At 36.7% G+C, this 13560-nt stretch overlaps 1 protein-coding gene across 1 annotated transcript in view; it reads right to left on the bottom strand.

Moving 5' to 3' along the window:
- The window catches only part of LOC150079265 (uncharacterized), a 359584-nt gene that overhangs the window by 142872 nt on the left and 203152 nt on the right, over positions 1-13560 (bottom strand). The window contains exon 10 of the mRNA XM_090383011.1: positions 3102-3234. Coding sequence (XP_090239137.1) covers positions 3102-3234 — 133 coding nt within the window. The remainder of the gene's footprint in view (positions 1-3101; positions 3235-13560) is intronic.

Here is a 13560-nt window from a genome sequence, read left to right as displayed (position 1 = left end):
AATTAAAAACATTTTGTACTCCCAGTTCTCAAAAGTTTTTGAACATTTTTGGCATTTTTACTCTAAATATAATTAATAAAACTGATAAAGCTCATGGTAATGGCTGGATACAGAGTTAGATAGATGGCTCTGTATTTGAAGAGTTTACCCTATCGTGCTATCTTTGTAGTTGTTTCTTTTCTATGGAAGTTACCATATCATATTCATAAATGTTGCTTTGATAGTTAACCACTTCCCAGAACTAAGTTTACAGGTTGGCCACATGAAGATATTTTACATAAGGTGATTTAGAATACTTGTATAAACTATTCATTATTTTAACTTTGCAAATAATTGATAAAATTTATGTGAGCTGTTCACAGTAATGGCTAGGAAAAAAAAAAAAAAAAAAAAAAACAGAAAAGTGGTCATACTGTTTTGCTAGTTGTTTTCTAGTCTGTGGAAGCAGGTTTGCTGTTTCTGGGGTTATATCTATGTGTGTGTTGTTATGCTGACTCAGGTTGATTGGCAATTCCAAAATCATATTTTTAATTGCTGCCTTGCAGATTAGCCACTTGGCTATATATGGTACAAGTAGATGTGCCAACTTAAAATTGATTTGCTATTGTGCAAGGGGTACAAGGTTATTACCACGTTGAACAAGATTTTTGCAGCTCCAGCGAACACTAAGTTTTCATTTATATTTAGTCGTTTTATTGACTTAATTGTTATACTAAATTATTTTCTATAAATAGCTTTATAGTTCTAGCCAAGCTTTGTGGTTTATTTTTGAATTTAGATACGGATTTTGAAAGTTAATACTTAGTGTCCATAGATTCTACGTTCGTAACTTGCTGCCATTGTTATACAATACGGAATAGCATAAAGTTTAACGTAAAACTAGATAGTGATAATTGTAGCACTGTATTAGAAATCTGTTAGATTAGTATAGTATTATCAATTAATCAGTAAAATTTATTAATCTTATTAAAATTCATTGTTAATTAAGTTATACTTAATGGAATCATGACCCAGACTAGAGCAGCAAAGCAGTGTTCACAGAATAGCCAGAGTACTGTGGCTTGTGGGAGAACCGAAGTGGGCGATTCTCCAATGCAATCACAGTCTAAAAAAATGCATGAAATGTAAATGTTTGCAGACCTGTCTAGAACAGGTCTGCAAAGTTGACAAACATTTGGAGTGATTGGATGGGTGAAATGGGAAGGGTATTTTTTTGGCTGATGCTGTATAAGCTTGCTTTCTTGCATCATATGCCTCAACTAATGCTAATGCGTACCACACATTTAGTGTATTCGTTTTATTTTAAAAGTAAATACTTGATATACTATTGTGGCATTATGTGATTTTCCAATAAAACAATGTTTTTTTTATAATCATAATTTGTTTACTATATGCTAGATGGTTCTACTTTCATCAATCATATCAATGTGGATAATATCAATCCAATATCAACATTACCTTCAATGTGAATGTACAATGCACAGTTGAAGATTTCGTTGACTAGCATAGGGATGTTTGCTTTTGTCATTTTATTAATTCCGAATATAACATGAAAATGACGTTTTGATTTTTTTTTTTCTCTGAATATATATCATAATTACTTGTATATTGTACTGATTTTTGTACCAAAATCTGGAAGATGACAGTGATTCAGAAATCACTGAATCAAGTGAATTGAAAATATCACTGGATACATATTCATTGGATTCAAAAGATAACAATAAAGAAAATTTTAGTGCAACTAGATAATTTTGTGTTGTTTTCAATCAGACTGCAAACAAAACAGTTATGTGCAGACTGGATGTGCATTTTGAGTAGTGGAACTCATTTCCAGAAGGCAGATAAAAAAAAAAAAGAAAGAAAGAAAAAAAAAAAAACACTTTCAGGATGCTCTTCTGTTCCCATCCCCTAACTATTGCAAATAAGTCTGGGTTAGATTCTCATCAGACTGCAAACAAAACAGTTATGTGCAGACTGGATGTGCATTTTGAGTAGTGGAACTCATTTCCAGAAGGCAGATAAAAAAAAAGAAAGAAAGAAAAAAAAAAAAAAAACACTTTCAGGATGCTCTTCTGTTCCCATCCCCTAACTATTGCAAATTTGGTTTGGATCAGGTTGTAAACAATGCCCCCCCCCCCCCATGGCAGCTTAGCCAGCACAATGCATTGTGGTCTTCCACTCATTTGAAGAAGTAAGTCATCAACAACCACAAGAATTTCTAAAGCCTTCTTCAATCAAGGTTATAATTAGCTGATCTTTTTTTATGGATTTTTTCCTCTGAGAATTTAAGTATAAGGTTGCCTTACTGGCATAGGTGCTTTGCCTTTTTTGTTGAGTTGTATGGGTTTCTTGAGCTTTGGTTGCAATTGCTGGGCTCCTGGTTGGAATGTTGTGCTGTATTCTTGTTTATTTTCATGCTTGACAGAATGTTCTTTAAATATATTGAAGTATTGTGGGCTTAAATTAATTCATTATTTTCCACTGATGGACACTTCCAGAAAAGCATTTTAAAAAAAGTCATTCTGAATACCTGTCCTGTGATAAGAGTTGTCTGAGTGGAGAGAACAAGGGAATCAGAAAAATGTGAGTCATAGTTCCAGTCCACCTTGGAGTGATTTTTTTTTTTTTTTTTTTTTTTTAGGAGCATTAGCAACTAAGGCCATATTGCTCCGGGATATGTGGTGGTCATTCCCTGACCTTTCGCATTCTCCGTATTTGGTGGTGATGGGCTCGAACCCTGGTCTAATCAAGAAGCGTGTGCTATGCACTGCTGCTCCTTCCCACCTGGCTACGGAGGCGCCATTTGGAGTGAATGGAAGATTTGAATGATGTAACAGTTTGGGTGAGTGGTTTAGTCTGGTTCAACCTTCAATTTTCTCCAATGCAGACATGTTTGGAATTTCTCTCCACTAACAACTCTTACTACAAACCTGAGGCTTTATCAAATACTTTTATTTGAGTTAGAAAGAGTAAATTATTCTAGCCTTTTTAGGCATAGAATAATTTAATTCATATTATACTGAGCTTTATATAACATAAATTTCATAATTTTAATAGGACAGTTTAATTTACAAATGTTTGTTTGTTTTAAGTGAAATTACCTGAGTTTGTTAACAAATCCTTGTAGTTCTATATATTCGTTTAATTCTTCTAATTGAAGAGTTTCTGTTTCCACATCAGATATAAGTGGTTTCTTACAACATTCCTGTAGTTCTACTATTCTATTCTGTAGTTCTACAAATTAAAAAAATATATATTAAATTTCAACACAAATGGAAATGTTATGAACAGAATTGCAATATAATCAATAGCATATCACCACAGGAGGGTAGACTAGGTTAAATTCTATTCTTTGATAAAGCCATGGTTGAATAAGAACTCCAATGTACAGAAGTGTAAAAAATGTGTGGGTAATAACCAGACAGCTACCTCTGCTGCAATTTCCCCCTCACCACCTGAAAGGTGCAATTATCTGCAATCAATGTGCTTTAAAAATTAGTTTCCCTAGGATGAAAAAAAAAAAAAAAAAATGTGCAGTTGAATAGTAGTATGTCCCACTACCCTTGCCAAATCTAATTAACAAATCATCAGATAGTGATGTCTATAAATCATTATACATTCTGTTTTTTTCTGGTCTCTGATGAGATTCCAAACTGTCCGATTAATATAATTATCCACTTGTCAAGTGACTCATTGGTTGACATGTACTAAATTGTGGCAACAGAATGTATGATGTACTGAATATGGGGAAGATTTTTTAGAACAGATTATATCAGTGCAATGCATAATACGGTTTCTTCTCGACGAACAGTAAATGTATGTCTATAATACTATTCAGTAACTATTTTTAATAAAATTTTGTTTTATTGCAAACTGAGTGCACTTTGTTGGACAACCCTTACAGCAAACTACTGCATATTGGCTATCGTTCATTTTTTTTCCCCTGCATAATTTGCTTCCATGCAGCTCATATGAAAGACAGAACATTAATAAAATTTCAAATTTTACTATTAAGCTAACAGTGCAAATTATATTTTAACAAGTGGGTCTCAGTGGACAATTCCACTCAATTATCTTTCCAACTCTATCATTTCCAGCATTTTGATAAATTCTTTTTTTTTTTTGCCAGTAAATATATTTTAACAAGTGGGTCTCAGTGGACAATTCCGCTCAATTATCTTTCCAACTCTATCATTTCCAGCATTTTGATAAATTTTTTTTTTTTTTGCCAGTAATCAGCATTAGTAATGGCAAATCCCTGTAATAATTCGATTAGTTCTTCCTTAAATTTATTCAAACTATCCACTTCCATGCACCAGATGGAAGTTGGTGCCAACAATCAACTATCCACTGTCTAAAATCGAATTTCTGCACTATCCTAAAACCATCCTTCCTCCATTTAATTTATGTCCCCTCATGTACATTCAAAAAGTTCCCAGAATCATACTTCACTTGTGTGTCACAGTGGGATGATTGTGGAAAGTTGCAGTTTAAAACAGTGTGGTAACATGAAGTTCTTTAAACTTGGAAAAAGTGCTACAGAAATGTTGCAATCATCACTGAAAGTTTGTAGAGATAATGCTTTGAAGAAAACAGCAGTTTTGAGTGGTTTAATAGCCAAGATGACTATTAAACCACTCGATAGGAAACATTGGAAGATGAATCTCACAGTGGATGCCTTTCAATGCCATGACACAACGAAAATGTCAAGAAAATGAAGGAACATGAGTTCCTTCATTTGAAACTGCTCATGAAGTGGGACTACCTATAGGCTTAGTACACAAAATCCCAATGCAAGATTTAAGGACGTGTTACATGTGCACAAAGTTTGTTCCATGCTTTCTGCTGGACAATCAAATGGACTGCAGAAAGCCATTGCAGATGATTTGTTGAAAAATCTATGCAGGATCTAAGCTTCCTAAGAAAAATAGTCACTGGGGATGAGAGTTGAGTGCAAATTATAAAATATAATTTGCACTATATATAACATTCAAATAGCACACAAAGATGTGGCCATGGCCCAAGAAGTTTCATGCAACAAAATGAAGTGTCAAAGTCATGCTGACCACTTTTTTGATGATGAGGACAGAGTGCACCATGAATTTGTGACTGGGGATGAAGCATTACTACTGCTTATTATGATTAGGTTTTGAGACATTTGCATGAAAATGTGAGGCAAAAACTACCTCAAAAAGGGAAAGATGGGTGGATCCTGCACCATGACAATGCATCCAGTCACATACACAGTGATGGTGATGATGGCAATTCAGCAGTTCTTGGCTACCAAACAACAAAAAAAAAAACACAGTCATGTAGCAGCCTCCTTACCCTCCTGACGTGCACTGTGTGCCCTAAACTGAAAATAGGACTTGGGATTGTCATTTCGCTACAGTAGATTATACCAAAGTGGCCCTATGTGCGGTAAAAAAAACATGATTCTAAAGAATGTTTCAGAGTTTGGGAAGATTGATTGAGCATGTGTGTGTGTGTGTACACAAAAGGAAGGTACTTTGTAAGTGATTAGGTTAACAAGTCCAACTGTTCACTCAATAAACTTTTATAGTAAAAATCCAGGAAATTTCTCTCATCCTTCCTATTCATCAACCAAAAAAAAAAAAAAAAAAAAAAAAACATTTCACTGATCCATTCATTCCAAATGTTTGTCTAGTTCTGCCTTGAATTTATTTAAGCTATCAACTTCCATGGCAAAAGATGGAAGTTTGTTCCAGCAATCAATTACCTGTTGGCTAAAGGCAAACTTCCGCACATCTATTCTACAACTGTCTTTCCTCAGTTTGAATCTATGCCCCCTCAGGTCTGTAATCTGAGCAAGAGGAAGAATCCCATCAGCATTAAGCCTGCTCAATCCATTCAAGGCCTTATGCACCTCAATCAGACTGCCTCGCAGGTGCCTAATCTCCAGAAGCTGTAATTTGCAGAACTTAAGCCATTCTTCATAAGAGCACCCCTTTGTTCCCTTCACCAGTCTTGTTGCCCTCCTCTGTACTCGTACTAGCAACTCTACATCCTTCCTAAAATGTGGTTTCCAGACCTGTATGCAGTACTCAAGGTGTGGCCTGACCATTGCCTTATACAAAGGGATTACCACCTCCTTATCCCTGCTAACATATTCCTGTATATAATTGACAAGACCCCATGACCTACTCCGGCAGCCTGTCTGCACTGCTCAGAAAATTTCATATCTGACTGCACAATTATCCCCAGGTCTTCTTCATTCTCCACTACCTTGAATGTAGTACTGTACAGTTGGTACGTTACTCTGGGGTTACTGCTACCCATATGCAATACTTTGCATTTGTCAATGTGAAACTTCAGTTGCCACTTCTCAGCCCATCTACCCAACTTTTCCAGATCCTGTTGCAGCAGCATACTGTTATTACCGTTATTAACAACCCTGCCAACCTTTGTATCATCTGCAAACTTTGACATCAAGCTTGATATGCCTTCATCAATATCATTGATAAATATACAAAACAACAATGGGCGCAACACTGAACCCCGAGGGACACCACTAATAACATTAGTCCACGTAGAGCAATGTTCATTTATTACCACTCTCTGCCGTCTCCCACTCAACCATCCTTTTATCCATTATAGCAACTTGCCCTTAATACCATACTGCTCCAATTTGTACAGTAGTCAACAGTATCAAAAGCTTTCTTGAAATCCAAGTATATGATATCAAAATTATTTTTTGCATCCAGTTCCTTTGTAACCACATCATAGTATCCAATCAAATTGGTCAGACAAAGACTTCCCCTTGACAAACCCGTGCTGTGTCTGAATTATTGCATTAGTGTTGTCTAAATGATGCTGCAATGCTTCTTTAACCAGTGACTATTATTTTCCCTGGAACAGAAGTCAAACTAACAGGTCAGTAATTATTTGTGTCACCCTTTGTCCCCCTTTGTGAATTGGAGATACATTTGCACATCTCCAGTCTGTGGGGACTTCCCCCGAATCCAAGGATGCTCTCATAATTGTGGCTAAGGGTTTGCTTACTTCCTTTGCTGCCTCCTTTAATATAACTGGATAGATCCCATCCAATCCCAGGTGTATTTCTTATGTCTAACTTCAACAATTTCTCCTCCACTTTGCTCTCAGTTAATACAAAATCATTCAACTCCCCGTCAGAGTCTGATAAACATCTGGCCCTCTCCTCCTTGAATAACTCCTCGTGTGAATATAGGTGCAAAATACTCATTTAGTTCGGCAGGCTATTTGAGAATGATCATATACAATCAAACCACTGATATCAAGTGGACTAATCTGATTCATCCCCTTCCTTTTAGAGTTTATATAAGTAAAGAAGTCTTTGTATCCTTTGCCAAAGATTTTTTATAATCTGCTTTCGCTTGCCTAACCTCCTTTGTGACTTGATTACAGACTAGCTTGTATCCACCATAGGCTTCTGTGTTGCCTGACAATTTATGTGCATCCCATGCATTTTTCTTCTCTGCCACGAGTATCATAAGTTCATCTGACATCCATTTGGGCCTGAACCTAGAGCAGTATTTCTTAGTTGGAACAAAAAAGCCTAGTAGCTTCCAAGATTACTTTCTTGAATGCTTTCCATTTAGAATCTGATGTTGGTAGCATCATCAGTTGGTCCCACTGTAGAGAACCTAAAAAATCTCCAAGACCACTGTAGTTGCCTTTATGAAAGCAAAAACAGTTCCCTTTACCCCTGATGGTAGTTACATCTTTAAGTAAATCCCACATCAGTACACTGTGATCACTGCTACCTAGTGGTTTCTTTATCTGTAAATTTTTAATGCATGAATAATCACTGCTGATAATCAGATCAAGAGTGTTACTCCCTCTTGTTACCTCTCTAACATGCTGCTGTAGAAAACAATCATCCAATAAATCCACAAAAGCCTTGCTAGTGTGCGAGTGACCAACCCAAAATATGAAGGATGCCATCAGCATTTTCCATTCAAAGCCATAAACACCTCAATCAGATCTCGCCGCTTTCTAGTTTCCAAATGATACAGTTTGTAGAACTGAAGCCCTTCTTGATAAGAGTGCCCTTTTCTTTTTTCTTTTTTTTTTTTTTTTTTATCCCTTGCTAATCGCATTACCCTTCTCTTACCTATTCCATTATATCAGCATCTTTCCTAAAATGAAGGTTCCGACCTGTATGCAGCATTAGTAGAGGCATATGATGCAAGAAAGCAAGCTTATACATCATCAGCCAAAAGAAGGGGGAAAAAAATAATAAAAAATCCCCCTTCCCATTTCACCCATCTATTCGCTCCAGATGTTTGTCTAGTTCTGTCCTGAATTTATTTAAGCTGTCCACTTCTACAATGGCATATGGATGTTTGTTCCAGAAATCAACCATCTGCTGGCTAAAGGCAAATTTCTGCACATTTATTCATTCTACAACTGTCTTTCTTCAATTTGAATTTATGTCCCCTCAGGTGATTAAACTGGGAAAGAGGAAGAATCCCATCAGCATTGAGCTTGCTCAAACCATTCAAGGCCTTATACACCTCAATCAGATAACCTTGCAGGTGCCTAGTCTCCAGACTCTATAATTTGCATAATTTAAGCCTTTCTTCATAAAAGCAACCCTTTATTCCTTTCACTAATCTTGTTGCCCTTCTCTGTACTCATTCAAGCAGCTCTACATCCTTCCTAAATGAGGCCTCTAGACCTGTATAAAGTACTCAAGGTGTGGCCAGTACTCATGATGTGCTTGACCATTTCCTTATACAAGGGTTAATCACCTCCTTATCCCTGCTGGCAAAATTCCTGTATATCACTGAGATAACCCCATGAGCAGTCTTAGCAGACTGTCCGTGCCATTCAGAGAACCTTGTGTTTGACTGCACAATTTCTCCACTGCCCTCTGTGTGGCACCACACAGTTAGTATGTTATTCTGGGATTATTGCTACATATAAGAAGTACCCTGCATTGAAGTTTATAGCTATTAAAGTCCAACTGCCACTTCTCAGCCTATTTGCCTAATTCATTCAGGTCTTGTTGCAGAACATACCCTAATTACTATCATTAACCACCCTGCAAATTTTTGTGTCATCTGCAAACTTAGACATTACACATGAAATATACCTCCATCAATATTATTAAATAAATATCAAAATAACAATAGGCTCAGTGCTGAACTCCATTAATAACATTAGTCAAAAAAAGGGCAGTGTCCATTTATAATTATTGTCTTCTGCCACTCAACCATCCCTTTATTCATAGCAGTAACTTTCCCCTAATGCCACACTGCTCCAATTTGTACAGCAGTCTTTTATCTGGAACAGTATCAAAAGTCTTTTCTGAAATCTAAGTATATCATTTCAAAATTAATTTTTATATCCAGTTCTTTTGTTACTGCATCATAGTATCCAATCAGGTTGGTCAGACGAGATCGCCCCTTAACAAATCCACTCTGTGACCACTGCAAAACTACAATCTGGTCTATGTGTCAACAAATAATGTTTTACTGCACTTACAAATAAGCATATTGAAGCACAAAAGAATTTAGGGTTGCGTACCTTGACCATTTCAACATTGTTGAAATGGTCAAGGTACGCAACCCTAAATTCTTTTGTGTCAATTTTCTCTTTTATCCCTCCACTTACAATACTACAACAGGGCCATTTCGTTGCCATGCAACTTCCCATTTCTTCAATTTTCGCATCACCAAATTCGGTTTATTCTGATTTACCGGAGTAAATTTTTATTTTTATAACAAGGCTGTTTGACTTGCACAGTTTGTAAAGTTTGATTCCGTATTTGTGCTTTTTATTTTTTATGTACTGGCGGAAATTCAGTCTCCCATGCCACAACATCATCGGCTTGTCAATACAGATGTTTTTATTCAGTATGTAATTATTGCGGATAACATTATTGAAATGATTCAAAATCAGTCTCACTTTGTATAGCCTGTCAGCAGTTTGTAATGAATTATCTGCGAAGTGAAAATATCGTAATATCAACTGGAATCTATTTCGACTCATAAATCATCACCAAAAAATAAAACTGCAGAACGCACTTGTACTCCAGTAATGTTCTATTGAAGGAAAAGAACAAGAACCTGTTTGTGACAAAATGTCCAAGAAACACTTTCATTTCTGAGCTGTCAGTGTCCTTCCATCTTGACGACCTAGCAGATTTTGGCAATTGTCCACATTTTTCGATTTCTTGCAAATTGTATAAATTAGTTTGTTCAACTAACAATGTAAGAAATTCTTCCGAAAAATATAAGTCTACCAATTTTTGTACACTAAATTCTGTTGTGTCCATTTTCAAACCAATGTTCTCTTCAAAAATAAATTGTGGAGAATCTTGTGCTATTTCATTCCACAAATTATTGTCATTATTTGATGCACTTGCCTGTGGTGAATTCTTCTTCTTCTTCTTTGGTCCTTAGCCGGCAGCTGGGGGAGGCGGTTGGCCACGCAACCAGTATGCTGCTGTAGGTGCCGGGGGGTTTCGGACTTGCTCTGTGATGTTCTTCCATACCTTACGATCCATGGCTTCAGTCCTGGCCTGGTTAAGGTCGAGACGTCAGCTCTTCAAGTCATCTTCCACTTGCTTGGTCCACGTTTTCCTAGGCGCGGTCCGTTGGATGCTCCATTGGGTGGGTCGTTGTCTCCAAAGGAGTGTGGATGGTATTCTGTTCGTGCCCATTCTACATACGTGGCCAAACCATCTGAGCCTTCGCTTCTGGATTTGGTCGGCAATGGTTGGTTGCTGTTGGCATCTGGCGCGGATGGTATCATTAGTGATGCGGTCGCGAAGAGAGATGCCCAAGATCTGCCGCAGGCATCACATTTGGAATTAGGATTAGGATTATCTTAAGGCTGGGAGCTGACTTCATCTTCACTATCCTCACTTGAATCGTCAGAAGGTTCATAATTGTCACTGTCAGAGCCAGAACCATATGGCTCGACAAATTCTGAGTCACTCATATTGGCATAGAGTCAAGTTCTTCTTTGGTCAGTGGTCTCTTATCATGTTTCAGATTTAAAAAAAAAAAAAAAAAAAAAAAAAGTAAAAAAGTACTAAATACAATGTACATAACAAAATCTGTGTCATTACTGAGGATTTACGCACAGCGCTGACTCATATACAGCGAATTCTGCAAGTTACAACATGTCTGAGTTAAGTTAGTGCATTTTAGCCCGATTAAGCGGCTGCCTCAATTAACCAAAGTTTCACGTAAATAGTTAAAAACACAATGGCCCCCCGCTTTACAATTGATTCACTGTACAATCAAATCACGTTATGATGGACTCACAATAGTAAAGTACCGTTCACTATACGATGTGTAGTAAGCACCAGTAATTGTGATCATGTATTTGTGAATTGAATTTTAATTCTATTAAACAGTGATTCTAATTAGTGAAAATAGGAAGAATATTATCCACATGCTATAAAAGTAAAGATATATTAAGCACAAATTTATCCTTTATTACCTTACCAATTAAAAAATTAAATGATATGTGAAAATCGGAAGAATATACGTGATAATTGGAATAATTAATATGTACTGTAATACGTACATACTAACTAGTTGACATTTCTGCTCACTGACATTTGTGGGTGGGGGTTAAAATTTAAAACAGTAAAAAGATAAGCAATCAATAACAAAGAACATGACACACACAAATTGCAAGTAACACGGTACGCGCAAGTGAGAACGGAGTAACAAGTTATGAAGCTTTAAAAATACGAATGAAGAGAAGATTCTGAAAATTAATTTTTTTATATGATTGAAGATTTCATGGCAGTGTAAACACATTTCACCATAATAACCCACAGAATTCCAGGTGTCGGTATTACTGCAAATTCAATAAGATCGAGTTTACTATCCATTTATGATAGATTGCACTAACAGAAAAGCCCAATAAACAGGTGACTGCTAATTGTTTTTATCATTTTATGGTTGTGACCTCGAGAAATCCAACTGAACCACGTGGTACAGTCACTTTTTTTTTGGTAGTTGTTGGCGCATCGGCTTCTGTGGCCATAGTGCACCTCCCAAGGTTTTTGCAGTACTTTGATCCAAGCCCGAGGCGGCATTCGAACCCACGACCTTTGGGTTGCCAGGCAGGCACCTTACCCACCTGGCTAGCCCGGTTGGCAGGTACAGTCGCAGACAATTGTAGGGTCATCTCCAGTGCTGCGGTCTCCTGCCCCGATTAAACGGCATGTTGTCCCAATTAAGCGAAGTAAACCCTGGCTATTTTCTCGATTGGGTTCTGTTTTTTAAGATTTGCCACAAATAAACGGCTGCCCCAATTAACCGGTGGCCCAAATAACCGGAATCCACTGTATTATAATTTGGATTTTGAATAATTTAACATGCCTAACTCAATTGGCACTGGAGACCCGTTTACCCAAATAAGCCTTGGATTAGCCTAATTTAATAGAATATTTCTACTACTGTTCTTTCTTTGCAGCACAGTGAAAAATAGGCATTATACTACAGAATAAAATTTATAATATTTTAATTACAGATATAATCAGTTTTAAAACTACAAGCTAACTTATGCAAATTTAAAACTAATTAGATACAGTGTGATTATAAGTAAAATAAATCATATTGACCACCAGCAGGTGGCAAACTATGTATTATCGAGAAACAAAATTTAGAACAGTAACATCTAAAGACTATTTATTTTGTGCCTTTTGTTTCCATGTGGAAGCAAAAAGCACAACATAAATGAGTTTCAGAAAGCCATATGAAAGTGCATCTGGAAATGGATGCAGCTATTCAGCTGACACATAGCAAAATTTATTTGATTAGCTTACAGTAGCATGAAGAAACTACAGGCTGTTAAAATAAAATGCTCAATGTGATAGCAGATTGTATCGCAAATGTGCCAGAAGTGCAGTACAGCATAGTCAACTGTTGCTCAAAGCATGTCACAGGGAATGTTAACATATTTTGTAATGCTTTCCTTCAGATTGGCCAGAGGCTGAATATCACCTTAATAAATGCTGTTCTTGAGATATTCCTACAGCCAGAAGTCACGAGGATTATGGTCTGTAGTGCAAGGTGGATAAGTATTGGCAAAATGCAGGGAAATGAAGTGGTCATAATTAAATAGGCAAAAGCAATTGTTTTACCAGCTGAGTAAGAGCTCCATCCTGCATAAAAAGAGCAATGTCCAAATACCCTCTAGTAAAGTAGAGCGAGAAGGCAATCCAAAGAAATCATACAGTAGTGGAGATCATAGTAATATCCACTCACAACGGATTTCTGAACCATGCACTTGAATCGACCATATAAGAATGGCCAAATTATAAATTCTGATGTGAAACCACACCAGAAGTAGATGTGGATGTTGAGGAGGAACTTCAATGATAACACAGAAACAAAAAAACACTTAGAATGAAGTTAACTACTGCAGCACGTGAACCAGTATTACTATTAGCCATATAAAGAAAGCCACAGGCTTTTGCTGTGTGTAGCACGATTATTAGCATTAGCATTAGCATTAGTAGAGGCATTTGATGCAAGAAAGCAAGCTTATGCAGCATCAGCCAAAAAAAAAAAAAAAAAAACCCAC

This window comes from Mastigoproctus giganteus, chromosome 10 (assembly GCF_048544385.1).
Source record: "Mastigoproctus giganteus isolate SK-2022 chromosome 10, ASM4854438v1, whole genome shotgun sequence".
Taxonomy (NCBI): Eukaryota; Metazoa; Arthropoda; class Arachnida; order Uropygi; family Thelyphonidae; genus Mastigoproctus; species Mastigoproctus giganteus.
This window is presented reverse-complemented; position numbering and strand designations above follow the sequence as displayed.